The sequence below is a fragment of the Alligator sinensis genome, unplaced genomic scaffold, assembly GCF_000455745.1.
Source record: "Alligator sinensis unplaced genomic scaffold, ASM45574v1 scaffold969_1, whole genome shotgun sequence".
In the NCBI taxonomy this organism is placed as follows: domain Eukaryota; kingdom Metazoa; phylum Chordata; order Crocodylia; family Alligatoridae; genus Alligator; species Alligator sinensis.
This window is the reverse complement of record NW_005842739.1, coordinates 276319-290086: the sequence shown is the minus strand read 5'-3', so window position 1 is coordinate 290086 and position 13768 is coordinate 276319. Positions and strand designations below refer to the sequence as shown.

The 13768-nt window shown below is 41.4% G+C and overlaps 1 protein-coding gene across 3 annotated transcripts in view; it reads left to right on the top strand.

Annotated features, from left to right (window-relative positions):
- The first annotated feature begins 1625 nt into the window (after window positions 1-1625).
- GPLD1 (glycosylphosphatidylinositol specific phospholipase D1) overlaps window positions 1626-13768 on the top strand; it is a 34240-nt gene continuing 22097 nt past the window's right edge. Inside the window, exons 1-7 of one of the 3 annotated variants that reach the window (XM_025216411.1) lie at window positions 1626-2145; window positions 4734-4789; window positions 5504-5582; window positions 7216-7313; window positions 10961-11071; window positions 11331-11379; window positions 12497-12551. In XM_025216411.1, coding sequence (XP_025072196.1) covers window positions 1944-2145; window positions 4734-4789; window positions 5504-5582; window positions 7216-7313; window positions 10961-11071; window positions 11331-11379; window positions 12497-12551 — 650 coding nt within the window. In that variant the 5' untranslated portion in view covers window positions 1626-1943. The remainder of the gene's footprint in view (window positions 2146-4733; window positions 4790-5503; window positions 5583-7215; window positions 7314-10960; window positions 11072-11330; window positions 11380-12496; window positions 12552-13768) is intronic. The other 2 variants (XM_025216412.1, XM_025216413.1) reach the window with 2 other exon arrangements.

Sequence of the window (13768 nt, the reverse complement as noted above, 5' to 3'; positions counted from 1 at the left end):
GCTCTGCAGCTTCAGCGTGAACTAAGAAATTCGTGTTCACGGAGAGGGTGGTTCAGGTGATCAGTCTGCTCCGGCCTACACTTGTGATTCTTCCTTCGTTGTTCTACAAGTGAAGTCACCTCCAAATTGGGACAGTAAGTTACAGTTTTTATTGAGCGAGCTGCCGTCTATGGGCTCCTCCTACTCAACCTGTCACTACTCCCAAATTTGGGCTCGGATCTTACTCAACAGATTCTTTTGAAATTACCTTTGGGAAACTTTCATATCACTGCAAATGCCCTTTTCTTACCAATCTTGTTAAAAGGCCCTAGGGTTTGATCTCTTGGAACTCAGGATATTTGCTCTCTTTGTAAAAGACTTCTAAAGATAAAATTCAGAAGCAAAGTCAGGACCTTTTGCACGTAGTCCCAAAAACAATGAGCTAGATAAGGAGATAAATCTTATCTTCTTCCTGAAACTGGCTAATGGGCAACCTTTACAAACATTCAAACTATTTCATTCAATATGACAAGCCTCAGCCAGTCGGGCAGGGTCTACACATGTGCTACTGCAGAGTTTTTTACTCCACAGCAAGAGAGTATTTATAAATAAAGTACTCTCCTGCTGTGGAGTAAATTAATTTACTCCAGCCTAATAGGGGTGCACATGTAGATGCTGAGACATTTACTAAGCAGCTAATTTACAAGCAGACATTTACACAGTAAATGTCTTGTGTAGACACGCCCACGAAGTGAAGGATCTTCAGGATCTGGCCCACTCTGAATTGTCTTCGTTTTGCTACAAGTTTGTAGATGGGACTCCATCAGCTGGAAGACCTATACAGTTTATGATATCTTTGGGCCATGATCCTGCCCTGAATTCCACATAGGCATCAAAATAAAATTTATTGGAATTCAGGAAATTTTGGAAGGTGGCATTGCAGGAAATTGCCTCCCCTTTGTGCTGAAAATGATATGATCGCCAGTTTGGCGAGAATCACTGTGTTGTGGGACCTGATCTGCAGAGTTTCACATGCTACTTGGTGGGAAGTTCTGCAGTTCCTGACATCTGATAAAACTAGTGCTTATAATGTTTTCAGTTAACAGGTAGGTGGACTTCAGACCATACAACATGGATGATATGCTTCATTATCTTTCTGGTTATTAAGGTTAATTTGATCAGTTTCTGATTTCTCGAATCTTCTTTCTCCCCCTTTTTCTTAATATTTGACCTTTTTTGAGTTGTCTAGAATCTTACCCAATGTCCACAAGTTCTCCAAAATAGTATGGCTTTGCAATCACCTCAGCCAATGCCTTGAGTACACTAGAATAAATCTCGTCTGGTCCTGTGGACTTAAAAACATCCAGCTTCTCTAAGTAATCTCTAACTGGTGGTTCCCAGCCTTCTTAGAGAAGGCTCCTGCAGTGCCCTGGTTGAGAAACACTGCTCTAACCTCTTCTCTTTCTACTTAAAACTATTATTCCTTCCCCTGTCCTTGCTGCCAGTTGTGCGTCACCTGATAGCTGACCGTTTTTGTGACGGCTGAAGGAAAAAAGGCATTATATAATTCAGCCTTTTCTGTACCACCCATTATTAGATTTCCCTTCCCATTCAGTAAGGGAACACTGGTTTGTAAGGTATTTTTTGCCTTCTGTAAAATTAACTGTAGCTGTGCACAGCAGCTGTATACATGCTAAAGACATTTTTAATTACCATCATTGCCTGCCAGTGGTATCCATGTAAGATATAGAAATGCAGAGGCTGTAGTAATAGACATCGCCCTCCCCAAGCTTCTGAAATGCCAGAAATTCCAGGAGAAAAAAGTAGACTCCAATAGGATAGATTTCTTTTGTCTCTGGTCATAAGATACATGCAATGAGATGTAAGATAAACAATGGCTAACATTGAATTGGAAAGCAACGGCATCTCAGATAGCACGACAGTTTAGCCTCCATGTCAGTGACATGTTTGAAAGAAGAGAAACGTACAGTAACCTGCATTTCAAAGGTCACAGCACAGCTTCCCAAGCGTTTTCAAAACCACAATTTATAAACCAGCACAGCGGCAACATGGATGATTTCAGGATTTGGTCTGTTTTGCTAATCACGTTCTTCGGTTTGTGCCAAAGATGCATGCTGTGCGGCATTTCAACACATATTGAAATAGGTAAGATCGATGTAGTACTTAGCATGACATTTTTAATTGTTTGCAGAGAGTACTGAATGTATGAGTGCGTGGAAACTTAGATCTTTGGAAAGTAAAGTGTTAAAGTAATGCAAATTCCACCTGTCTTGGGCTGAACATGAATGGCTGTGCATATATCTGTTCTTTGATCTGAAGTTTGGACTGTAACTCTAGTTTTTTTCCTGTTTTTGTGCAGAAGGTAGGACAGGGTGTTGTTTTTATGAGTGCAGTCCTTAAATTCAAGTGATTTTTTTACCCACCTTCCCAAACGAGAATTTCATTACCCTGCAATCTGAATGCTTGTGTCTGTGCTTAAGGATCCTATAAAATATGGTATAGCTTGAAGAATGAAGGGAAGAATTGGGGGTTAGACTAGATGACCATTTAGATCCCTTCTAAGCTGATGATTCTGTGAATTAGCTAAATGCTTATCTTCACCTGCCTTGAGTACCTTCTGATCACTGAATATGAACTATTTAAATTAAATTAAATTTATACCTTCTAGGGAATGACCTAAACAGTTAAATGTTATTTCTGACCATTCTGTTTTGCCACACATCTTAATTATTTCAGTTCTCTCCATTCACATCAGGTTTTAGAACGGTACATTTTCAAAGCATTAGTAGTAAAATGCTGCAGTCTTTGTTCTACATGTATTTGTAGTAGGTAAGCACCAGTTTAGCTAATTCTGAACAACATAACAGAATTAGGGAGAGGTCTATGCAAATATTTTTTTTTCAATGATTATTTTTATTCAAACTTTTAATCATTTGAGTTTTTTTGTATCTGCTTTCTGCAGATATTCTAGCAACTGGGTTTACTGGCATATTGAAAGGGCATATTTTAAGTGAATGCTGCAGAATATTTATCCTTACGGCTGTATGGAGCTCCACTGTAGACAAAGGGCCTCTGTACAACTGCATAAGTCCACCTATGCAATAGCTTGTGAATTTGTGATATATATAAATAACCGGGGAGAACCCAGTAAAGTCAAAGGTCTACCCAAGCCTAATGACTGGTTAGGGTTACTGTAGTAAGGTAAGCAGTTTCTGTACGAAGAAGTGATGTAGTTAGCACCACTTTTGGCTGCTCTTGACTCCTTAACCTAAATGACCAGCTACCCATGATCAGGTACTGATGTAGGCACCGACTCCAGGGCCACATTGGGCAAGCTGGCTTGAAGTAATGCTCTGCCTCTTCTGCATGTACGTGGGACTCGGCTCAGGAAGGCAAAAAAAAAAAAGCACCCAATGGCAAAAAACAAAGTTGATGCCTATAGGTACTGGGTCAATTGCAGGCAGCCTTTGGCATGAGTCCATAGCTGGACTTGAACTTGCATATCTGGCACTTGTAAGATGCCTTAACTGCTCTGACACTGCACTTCATTAACTGGGGAGAATAGAGGAAATAAATTGCCCATCTATGTAATCTGCTACTGGAATCTGTATTCCTTCCATGTATTAAGTATAGATTTTAGAAGTGGGAGGTCTCTGTCATCTTGCCTGTTCTTTTGTAGTAAAGTTTCTAAAGCATTTCCTGTGCTTTGTAAAGGGCTTGTCTACATGTGAAAATTACTCTGGAACAGAGCGTATGTTCAAAGTGGGATTGTTATTTAAAGTGGATGCTCTTATTCCCAACTGAGTGCTGTTTTATACATTAATTTACTTCTTTCTAGATTACTTTATGCGTTGGGATGAACATTATATAGTTTTTTTTAATAGTCCAAGATATGCTGGCTGTCTTTGGTGTGATTGTAGTAATTGTAATGCAAACCCAACCATTTTACAGAGAAAATATTCAGCACTTTTATTTAAAGACTGGTCCCAAGGCCTTGACTACATTAAACTTGTTTTAATATGATAAAAACTCTGAACAAGACTTAGTTAAAGAAAAATGATGACTCGGCTTATTTTATTCAGTAGTTTGAAGGTTGGTTAGTTAATGTAACTTTGGAAATGTGGATGCCTGCCTGGTCAGTAAATAAACACTGTATTTACTTTGTTGACTTCAGATTTTTGTTGTCTTTCACATATGGTAAAAATTAATCAAGTAGTTAATAATTAATGATTGATCGAGTGATCAGAGTTATAACTCATACAATATATAGGGCAATAAGGAAACTTGGAATGTTAAATCTGTAATTAAAATTGCATGTGTGACCCTCCAGTGGTATTGAATATTTGAGTACCTACCTTATGGGGGCTGTGCATAATCATCATTCTGTTCCTTAATTGCTACAGTCTGTGGCAGCCATGGGGAGACTGCAGTACTGTTAGACTCTCCTGTTATGCCACTTAGCCTGAAAAAAGGAGTGAAGGAGAATGGAAAGGTCTCAGTCTGTGTCCTTATGCATCAAAATAGTAACATATTTGCATTTCTTAGATTAGGGTCCTCTCTGGTTTGTGTGAGGAGGGAGCACATCCTTAACCACATGGGAAATGCTGAGAGAAGCAACCATCTGCATTTCAACATTATTTATATTAGGTGTGACAATGAAGTATTCTTTTAACTAACAGTAGGATCAGTGACAATACTTGTAAGCTAATAATGTAATACTTGTTATTTTTCAGCACATAGAGCTTTGGAATTTTTTGACAAACATGAAAGGAACATTAATTATAGACAGGTAGGAAGCATTTAATTAACTCTGCATGTGTTTTACCCATTTCCTGTGCTGTCCTTGCATTTAATATTATTTGTCTTAATGTGGCACCTAGACCAGTGACTCTCAAGCAGGTTGTCACAACACCTGAGGGTGCTTCAAGTTCCTTTCAACTGATCCTTTCAATATTTAAAGTGCTATTTGCATCCTTCATTGAAATAAGAATACTATAGGACTATTTGTATCAGGGGTCGGCAACATTTTTAGGTGGAGTGCCAAGAACATCCGCAACCTTCACTTGTAAGATGTTGGTGTGCCTCAGAGTGGATGGCGGGGGAACCATGAGGGGCAGTCCTGCCCCTTCCCTGCTGTCCACCCCGAGGCTCACGTGCGAAGCAAAATGCCTTCACGAGCCACACCGGCACCCCTGGTTTATATTGTGTGATCTTTTCTCAGAAGTAGGAGTTAAGGGTCTTTTCAAAAGTTTTTTTGGTATAACAGGGAATACATATTACAGTATAGACCAGTTAGCTTAGATTCTTTTCTAGGCCTGCAAAATGAGGACAGAAACTGAAGTAATACATTTGACTATCAAATGTAGCTTGGCACTATCCTGCTGACAGTGTTGAAGAGTTGTGTTTGATTCTGCAGCTTAGATACTGACAATAATCTGTTTTTCTTTTTTGCTGTCGTAATAAAAGATTCTGATTTCCTATTCCTTTCCTCTTCCCTTTTCAGTTGTTACTAAACCACCAAGATGCATTTCAGGCTGGGAGTGTTTATCCTGATGCTTTTTATCCTGTTATTTGCAAGAATGGTGAGAAGAGAATTTATACATTCAATGTTGCAATAACATAATCTTTCCTCTATGGGCCATTTTAAACATAAAATCTAATGGAGATAAAGGTAACAGTTCTATAGCCCGCACTGAAAAAGCCCATATAATTTAATAGAGAATGTCACATTCATTCTCTATCTATCTATCTATCTATCTATCTATATTTGTCTTCTTGTAGAATTTTATAGCAATAAACAAATGTATAGGAAGGTTAAAAAACTTATAGAAAGATTATTTTCTGTTTTATAGCATTTACTCCAATACATTCTGTTTGATTAAATTAAGACATATGATTGCATACTGATCTCAGAAGAAACTGAGAATAAAGAATGATTTTTAAAAGTCAGAACAAAAGGCTAGAGCTAACCTCTTTAACTGGGAAGTAATATTTGTATCTAATTAGTTGTGGGGTATATAGGAGAATATTAAACACTCCCAGCCTAAAAAGGCTGGCTGACTTTTAATGTAATTCTTTTAAAAGTACAAAATATAATGGAGTGAATGGGCTGGGAGACTGGTCCAAGACATGGAGCCTTTCATCTCTAGATTGCTGCCTTCTAGCTCGCTCAATTTGCTGGGAACTAAAAGTTATTGCTCTCTGATATACAAAAAACTAGAACTCTTGGTTCCAAAATGATGCCTTTTATTAGACCAACTGGGAAATCACAAGAAGACTGTCCTTTTCTGCAAGCTTTCAGGATCAAAGTCCCTTCATCAGGCTCTGGGAAAAGTATAGATGGCTGTTCAGTGGCCCACATGAAATGAATTTGAGTGTCAATCTTGTTCTTGGAGAACACAGGTACATATCACAAAATCAGTGCTATTTGCTTTCAGAGCCTTTCCAACCTTTCAATTAATTTAGTATTAAATATGAAAAGAGGCTCAGGGGCAATAAAATCATCCAGAAGACCTTGGCATCTTTGATAGAACCTGTATTTCACAAACCTTAAACAACAATTCCTTTGCAGTTCCTAAAAACTCTATTACCTTTCTCCTCTCAAACAAGAGCAACTTGTTATATTTGGCACAGAAATATTAATCCCCAACCCCCTTGACCATTAAGTAGGCACATAGAATATCCTCTCCTACATGAACATCAGACCAGACTAAATTTCTGCTCAATTCAAGTGAGACCAATAATAGATTTTCTAGAGGAAAAATTAATCTCTCCTTTGCAAACATAGAATGAACCTTATCATTAAAAGGATGAAAAAGAAATTTCCTTCATGGCTGCTGTGGAAATTGGTGCATGCCCTGAAGCAGGGGATTCTGATATGCCTGCATCACTGCCATGCAATCTGGTATATAAATTTGTCCACCAGCCTCTCTCTCATCTCTGTTAACAAAGTTCTCCACATAGAGTGCAGCATTACTGTATCTACCTCACCAGCCAACAAGTATGGAGAAAGGGATGTAGCATGAGGCTCCCAGGTGTTTCAATCCATAACATGTCATGTAAATCTTTTATCTCTTTGACAATATTGAATGTGTACAATTGCTTACATTGCCTAAAACGCTGCAAACCATCACTTTCTTTTAATGTGCAATAGAAGAGACATCCATTTTTTCCATACAGAGAAAATCAAATAATGTACATATAATTCTGTTGTAGGAATATTTCATCGTGTATCTGAAGACACTCACTGGACACCATTTCTCAACACCAGCATTCATTACATTAGAAGGCATTATCCTCACCCTTGGGAAGAGGTAGGAAAAATCTGTTTTGCATGTGCTTCATCTAACCCCAACCAACCATATTTTACCCAAAGTTATGTGACTGAAATGTCATTCTTAGCTGCTTGTAGAAAAATTAGAAAATAAGAACTGCCATTTACAGGGTCAGATTATAAATCCATCTTGCCCAGTATACTGTCACACAATAGCTACTGATGTACCTTTTCCCCAAGAATTTCTCCAGCCCCTTTTTGAATCTGGTTAAACTCTCAGCTTTTACAATGGTGGCCCTGAGTTCCACACTTTAATTACATACTGTGTGAAAAAGAACTTTTTTTTGTTATTTGTAATTGTATCATTTTTTTTATTATTAAAATCTCTTGTTGACATCTGACAACAGCTGTTTTCTTTGCCAGGGAAAAGTTTAATTTTTCCAATGAAATATTTATTATTTCTATCATACATATATAAGCATTATATTTTAATGTATAAAGTTAAATAAATAAAAAGATAATCTTAAAATCGATGCATTAAATGTATTGTTACCCAGTGAAATATTTTTTTAGCTCAAGATTTTCTATGAAAGTTCAAAAGGAAAAGGTAATAGCTTCATGGAATATATTATTTATTTCCTGATTTATTATTGAATCCTTCTGAAATTATTCAGTTCTTTATTTTTGCCACATTTACCTTGAGTTATACTGACATGTACACCCCACTGTCATGTCCATGAGACTACTAACATAAGCACTGCTTGATGGGCTCAGTCCTGAGAAGTATTGGGCATGTCTACATGGGACATTTACTACAGAGCTGACTAATTAGCTCAACAGTAATTGTGTCAGTACCGACACATGCACTGCTATTAGGGCACAGGAAAATAAATTCCGCAGCAGCGTAGTACTTGTAGGGGTACTTGTTTCATCTACAGAGTTCAGAGCTTATTTCAACCAAGTACAAGTACTACCCTGCTGCAGAGGTTTTTTTGTGTACAGCAGTGCACATATAGACACTGAACCAGCTGGCTGGGGCATGAGGGTGCTTCAGTGCAGGGGCTGCCTGCCAGCTACCCCACACTTAAACACCCTCATGCCCCTGCCAGCTCCTTTGCAGCACACTGAGCCCAGTCAGAGCTGCCTCAGGCTGGAAGGCTGAGTCCCCAGGTCCCCTGCCTGCTGGGGCTACTCTGACTCCGTTCAACATGATGTGGCCTGGGAGCATGTATAAACGGCGTACACAGGAGCTTCCTGGAAGCAATAAACTCCAGAGCAATAAGATCTGGACTTTATTGTTGTGCATTAATAGCACATGCAGATGTGTTCACTGAGTATTTTCTCCCTGTTCCAGCGAGGCACTTAAGTACATGATTAACTTGAAACACATGGGTATACCCATTGAAGTCAATAAATTCAGCCAAGTAACTCCATCACTTTGGAATTAATGAAGTGCTTAAAGTTAGGCAAATAATTAACTGCTTATTGGGCATGTCTACGTGAAACTTTTACTGCAGAGTAGACTAATTAGCTGTGTAGTAAATGTCTCATATCCACACATGCACCCCTATTAGGCTGGAGTAAACTAATATAGCAAGCTTACCTTTCAGAGCTTGGGTTGAGTCCCAGGCTTGAGAGCCTGCTGTTTTGATTGGTGGAGCCCATGCACCAATCAGGAGGCAGCAAGAGAAATAAAGTCATGCCTCTTTCCTGAGGGGAGGGGGAGAAGAGCTCCCCCAGACCTGATTGAAGACTGCAATCTGTCGGGTCTGGAAGACTTCAGGGGCGAAGCCCTGGAGCATATAAAAGGAGCTGCGTGCCCAGCACGAGGGGCAGATGCAGCGAGGGACTCAAGAAGAGTGAGGCCAAGAAAAGCTGTGGAGCTCTCCCCCAGTGGGCAATAGGCTCAAGGCTCCTGAAGCTGCCACTGGAGGAGCAGCCTTGGGAGCGGTGTAAGACCACTGCGGCTGTTGACAGAGCACAGGGACAGTGGCCCTAGTAGAGGTGTGAGATTGCTCGGGCCCATCACGGTGTGCGGTTCGGTGCACGGAGCCCAGGCTTCGGGAGCCACAAGCAGTGGCTCGAGCCTGCAACCTGGCAGGGCCAGTGGGCCACACAGTGTGAGGGGCAGCGCACAGGGCAAAGGCCTTGGGGCTGCAGTGAGGTGGCTCAGGCCCCATCTCCCGGCAAGTGGCCAGGTCTCACGGTGCGCAGGGCAGCGCACAGGCCCGAGCCTTGGGAGCCAGGGAGCTGCGGAGGCTGCTCAGGTTAGCCACCCAACATGAGGACAGCCGACCAGAGCACGAAGGGCCCAGCCTGTGCTAAGAGAGCCCTTAGTGCCGAGCCAGGGCACAGGGACATGGTAGTGCTGCAGCATGAGGCCCAGCATCCAGGAGCCAGCAGCAGTGGTGCAGCAGCTGAGAGGAGCTGAGACCTCGGTGCCCAGAGCAGGGCACAGTGTGGAGAGGAGCCCAGTGGTGCAGAAGAGGCCTGGAGAGGCGCTCCAGCAGAGGAGACCCCATTGAGCTGTGCCCTGACCACTGCCACCTGAGGGAGTGTGAGTCATTGGGCCCCTGGGTCCCACAGGGGAAAGACGCTTGGGACGGGCAAACCCAGAGACGGGGCTGGGTGAGCAGCCCCCACCCCGCCTAGTCAAGGCCCTAAGGGGAGGGGCCCCTGGTGCTTCCTGAACACCTCTCAAGGGACCCCACTGGAAGGAGGACTATCTCTTGCCATGGGTCAGGAACTATATTAAGGAATAGATGTTATTAAGATTGTTCATGTTTGCGCCTTATATTTTGTAATTGAAATGTTGTATGATGATGTTGTAAATAGCATTATTTAGGGTTTGACCTTGGTTATTGGTTAGTGTTCACTGTGTAAATATATGTATATGATAATTAGTTTTATGTTTATGTATATTATAACTTAATAAATTGTATATAGTTAAGAATTTGGGCTTGGGCTAACTCTATAGAGGAAAGAGGGATCTGCTTGAAATTCTGACATCCCTCTCACAGCACCCCCTCCTGCCTACCCATTCCATTCAATTGAGAATAGGGCACACCCTTGGGTGTACCTGGGTTACACTAATTTACACCGCAACAGGATAGTACTTTTATTTACAAGTAGTATAGTATTTACAAATACTATCTGGCTGTGAAATGAAAAACCCTGCAGCAGTGTATATGTAGACACAGGAGGGGGTGACTGGGGCATGAGAGTGCTTCAGTGTTGGGGCTGCCTGCTGGCTAGTCCTGCACTGAAGCACCCTCATGCCCCAGCCAGCCCCTCTGCAGCATGCTGCAGAGGGGGGAGCAGCCCTGGGCTAGCACCCTGGGGCCCCCTGCCCACCAGGACTCCTCCGCTCCAGCTCAACGTGCTGTGGTCCCAGGCACATGTGAAGACAATCATCCAGGAGCAATAAACTCCAGAGTGATAAGCTCTGTTGCTTTTTCATGAGCATTAATATGCACATGTAGAAACACCTTTCTAGAACTTTTTTACAACAAGGATCTAGAACAGTTTGCAGGTGTGAATTCCTAGTGAGTAAAGATTGCTGAATTTTATCCTGACTCAATGCACAAAATGGATGAAACGTTTCAAGACAGCAAAGATATAGTAGTTATGCAGTATAACTATAATAGTAGTTATGGGATGTTATTATATATTGTTATTGCTGTATAGGCTACGGAGAAACTGGTGGCTTTCTTGTTTGGAATTGCCTCCCATATGGTGGCAGATGTGAACTGGCATAGCTTGGGCATTGATCAAGGATTTCTACAGACCATGGGAGCAGTAAGTGTACATTACATTTCATCAATCGTACTGTGGATCTTGATATCGATAGCTTGCCTTTTAAATAAGGGGGAAAAAGTGGGACTCTGATCCTTGGAAGATTTACTTGCATGCTAAGTTTTACAGGCTGATAGTTAGTCAAATCTTAGGCCTATCCACTTCACTATTGCTCTTTTTCTATGTTTCTGTTTGTAATGAAGGGTGAGCAAAATAGACTTATTTATTTTATACATTAAATATTTTTTTCCATTTCCCACAGATTGATTTTCATGGCTCATACTCAGAAGCTCATCAAGTTGGTGATTTTGGTAATATTTATATTTGCTGATTCTAAATCAATGAGGTCTCTATCCTTCTGCAATAACCGATTTATTGCATAGTCCAGTTTTGGGTGGTGAGTCTGGCCCTATGTGCAATGACCTGATGCTATATAGGAGCAAGAAATGAGCCACATGGATCTTGCACTGTGCCCCTCTCCCCATCTTGCAAGCTCTGGGAAAGAAGCTGTGTACATGGTAGCTGAGAGTGGGATTAATAACTGGCTCCATGCAGCACTATAGAGTTTCTGGGTAGCAGTGTAGTTGTTGTAAACTAAGGTAGTCTTTGTTCTTCACACTGGGTGCTTCTACATGTGCGCATTTACCGCACAGTAACCAAAATTACGGAGCAGTATGAGCTCACATCTACACATGCACACCTGTACTGTGCAGTAAATATGGTGGTTTATGTTGACTTGAGGATAAATTTAATACCTGCATCATGCAGGTATCAAATTAACGCCCAGTTAGTTTTTGCACAGTAACAGACGTGTAGACACCTTACTGCACAGTAACACTGTGTCTGTACTGACTTGGGACTAATTTTAGTCCCAAGTCAGTTCACACACACATACAGTGTTAATGCGCTTTAACACCTGCACATGTACACGCCAGCCTATTCATGCTTACTGCGCAGTAACTTGCTGTGCAGTAAATTTAAGATGGCATAAATACACGTGTAGACCCACCCTCTATTGGGTATTTTGGCTCTTTTTGGCAACAGGTTCTGTCTGGTTAGATTCTGAATAAAGCTACCTTTGCCCTTTCATCATGTCTGCACTTCTGAGAAGATATATTAGAGAATTTGACCACTCTTATTCAAAGACGCAGAAGGATTTCAAAGTTAGACTAAGTAGCTTCCCTGACTTTAAATAACATGATGTTTTTATCATGTTCTGGAAATTCAGGATGCATATTATCATCTCTCTCCTAAGTACATATTCTGTGAGAAACACTCAGACACCTAAAATGCAATTCAGAGGTATTAACACACAATGTAGTTATATGCAATACTGCTCGTACTCATTGATGTATGTTTTTGTTACAAGAAATGGAGGCTTTTTGCTATCAAGTAGGAAAACTGAAATTTTTTTCCCTCCATCCTCAGGAGGAGATGTATTGAGCCAGTTTGAACTGGATTTCAGTTATCTGGAAGCAGACTGGTAAGATAAATGTATTTAGTAGGTGTTAGCTTCTTGAATACATACTATTTTTATGCACATATGACATGCTTTAGATAATGATTTCACTACGTTCTAATCTAATAACACATTGTTTTATTGTATAATCAAGAGGCCCCAAATGAGATCAGGCCTTTGCTGATTGATATGCAAGAAGCAATCCCTGCCTGGCAAACATAATAAAGGATTGGAGAAGAGGAAGAAATATTCTAATTTTATACATCCACAACTGAGGCAGAGAGATATATTTATTTATCCTAGTAATATAGGAAACCTATAACTAAAATATTTTAAAAATATATTGCTGGAGTGTCCCAGCAATTTCTTAAATAACTCAATGGCTGTCTCTGATTTAGGGGTTCTTCTGTTTAATTTTTGCTTTGGTTCCTTTATAATAGTGTGATGCTTTATTAGCTTTTTCCTGGAAATAAAAATCTGTAGTTGTTAGTATTTATATTTCTTTCACTGTGCAATGAATTATAAAGTAGTTGGTTATTGATTATTTTTGTCCCATAAATGAAAAATTACTAAATCCTCCTAGGGTAGGCAGTCCCAGCCGCAACCGGCCTACCAGTGGCATGCCATGGAAGGGTCTGTGCACCCCCCCTCCCAGCACCTCAGAGGCCTCTACCCAGACAGAGCCCATGGTTCTGTGTTCCATGCAGACAGAGCCTCTGGCACTTGGCTGCAGGGGCTGCCTGTCACTTTTTCAGGCTCTGGGGCCCGGGAGCATGGCCACCTCCCCTTGTGGGGTCTACTATCTTTCGGGGTCTCTGGCGTGTCGGCTGGGGGAGCTCCAGGCTGCAGTCCAGAGACTGCGTGCCATCAGGGACTGTGAGCAGGAGATCGACTCCTACTGCCAGGCCCTTCTCCCCTGGGAGATGGATGGTAGCTGAGCAAACCTTGCAAAGCCAGCAGGCCAAGACATTTAAGGGAACCCACCCCTGCCCCAGCCCTGGAGTGAGCTGCGAGCAAGGCAAGGGCCCACAAAGGGACATTTGCCTGCTTGTACACAAATGCCAGGAGCTTGGGAATAAACAGGAGGAACTTGTCCTCATGCTTAACACAAATAACTACGATGTCATAGGGCTAACGGAGACCTGGTGGGACTCCACCCATGACTGGACCACAGGTATAGATGACTATACCCTGTACAGGAGAGATTGAGTGGACAAAAGGGGTGGTGGTGTAGCTCTCTG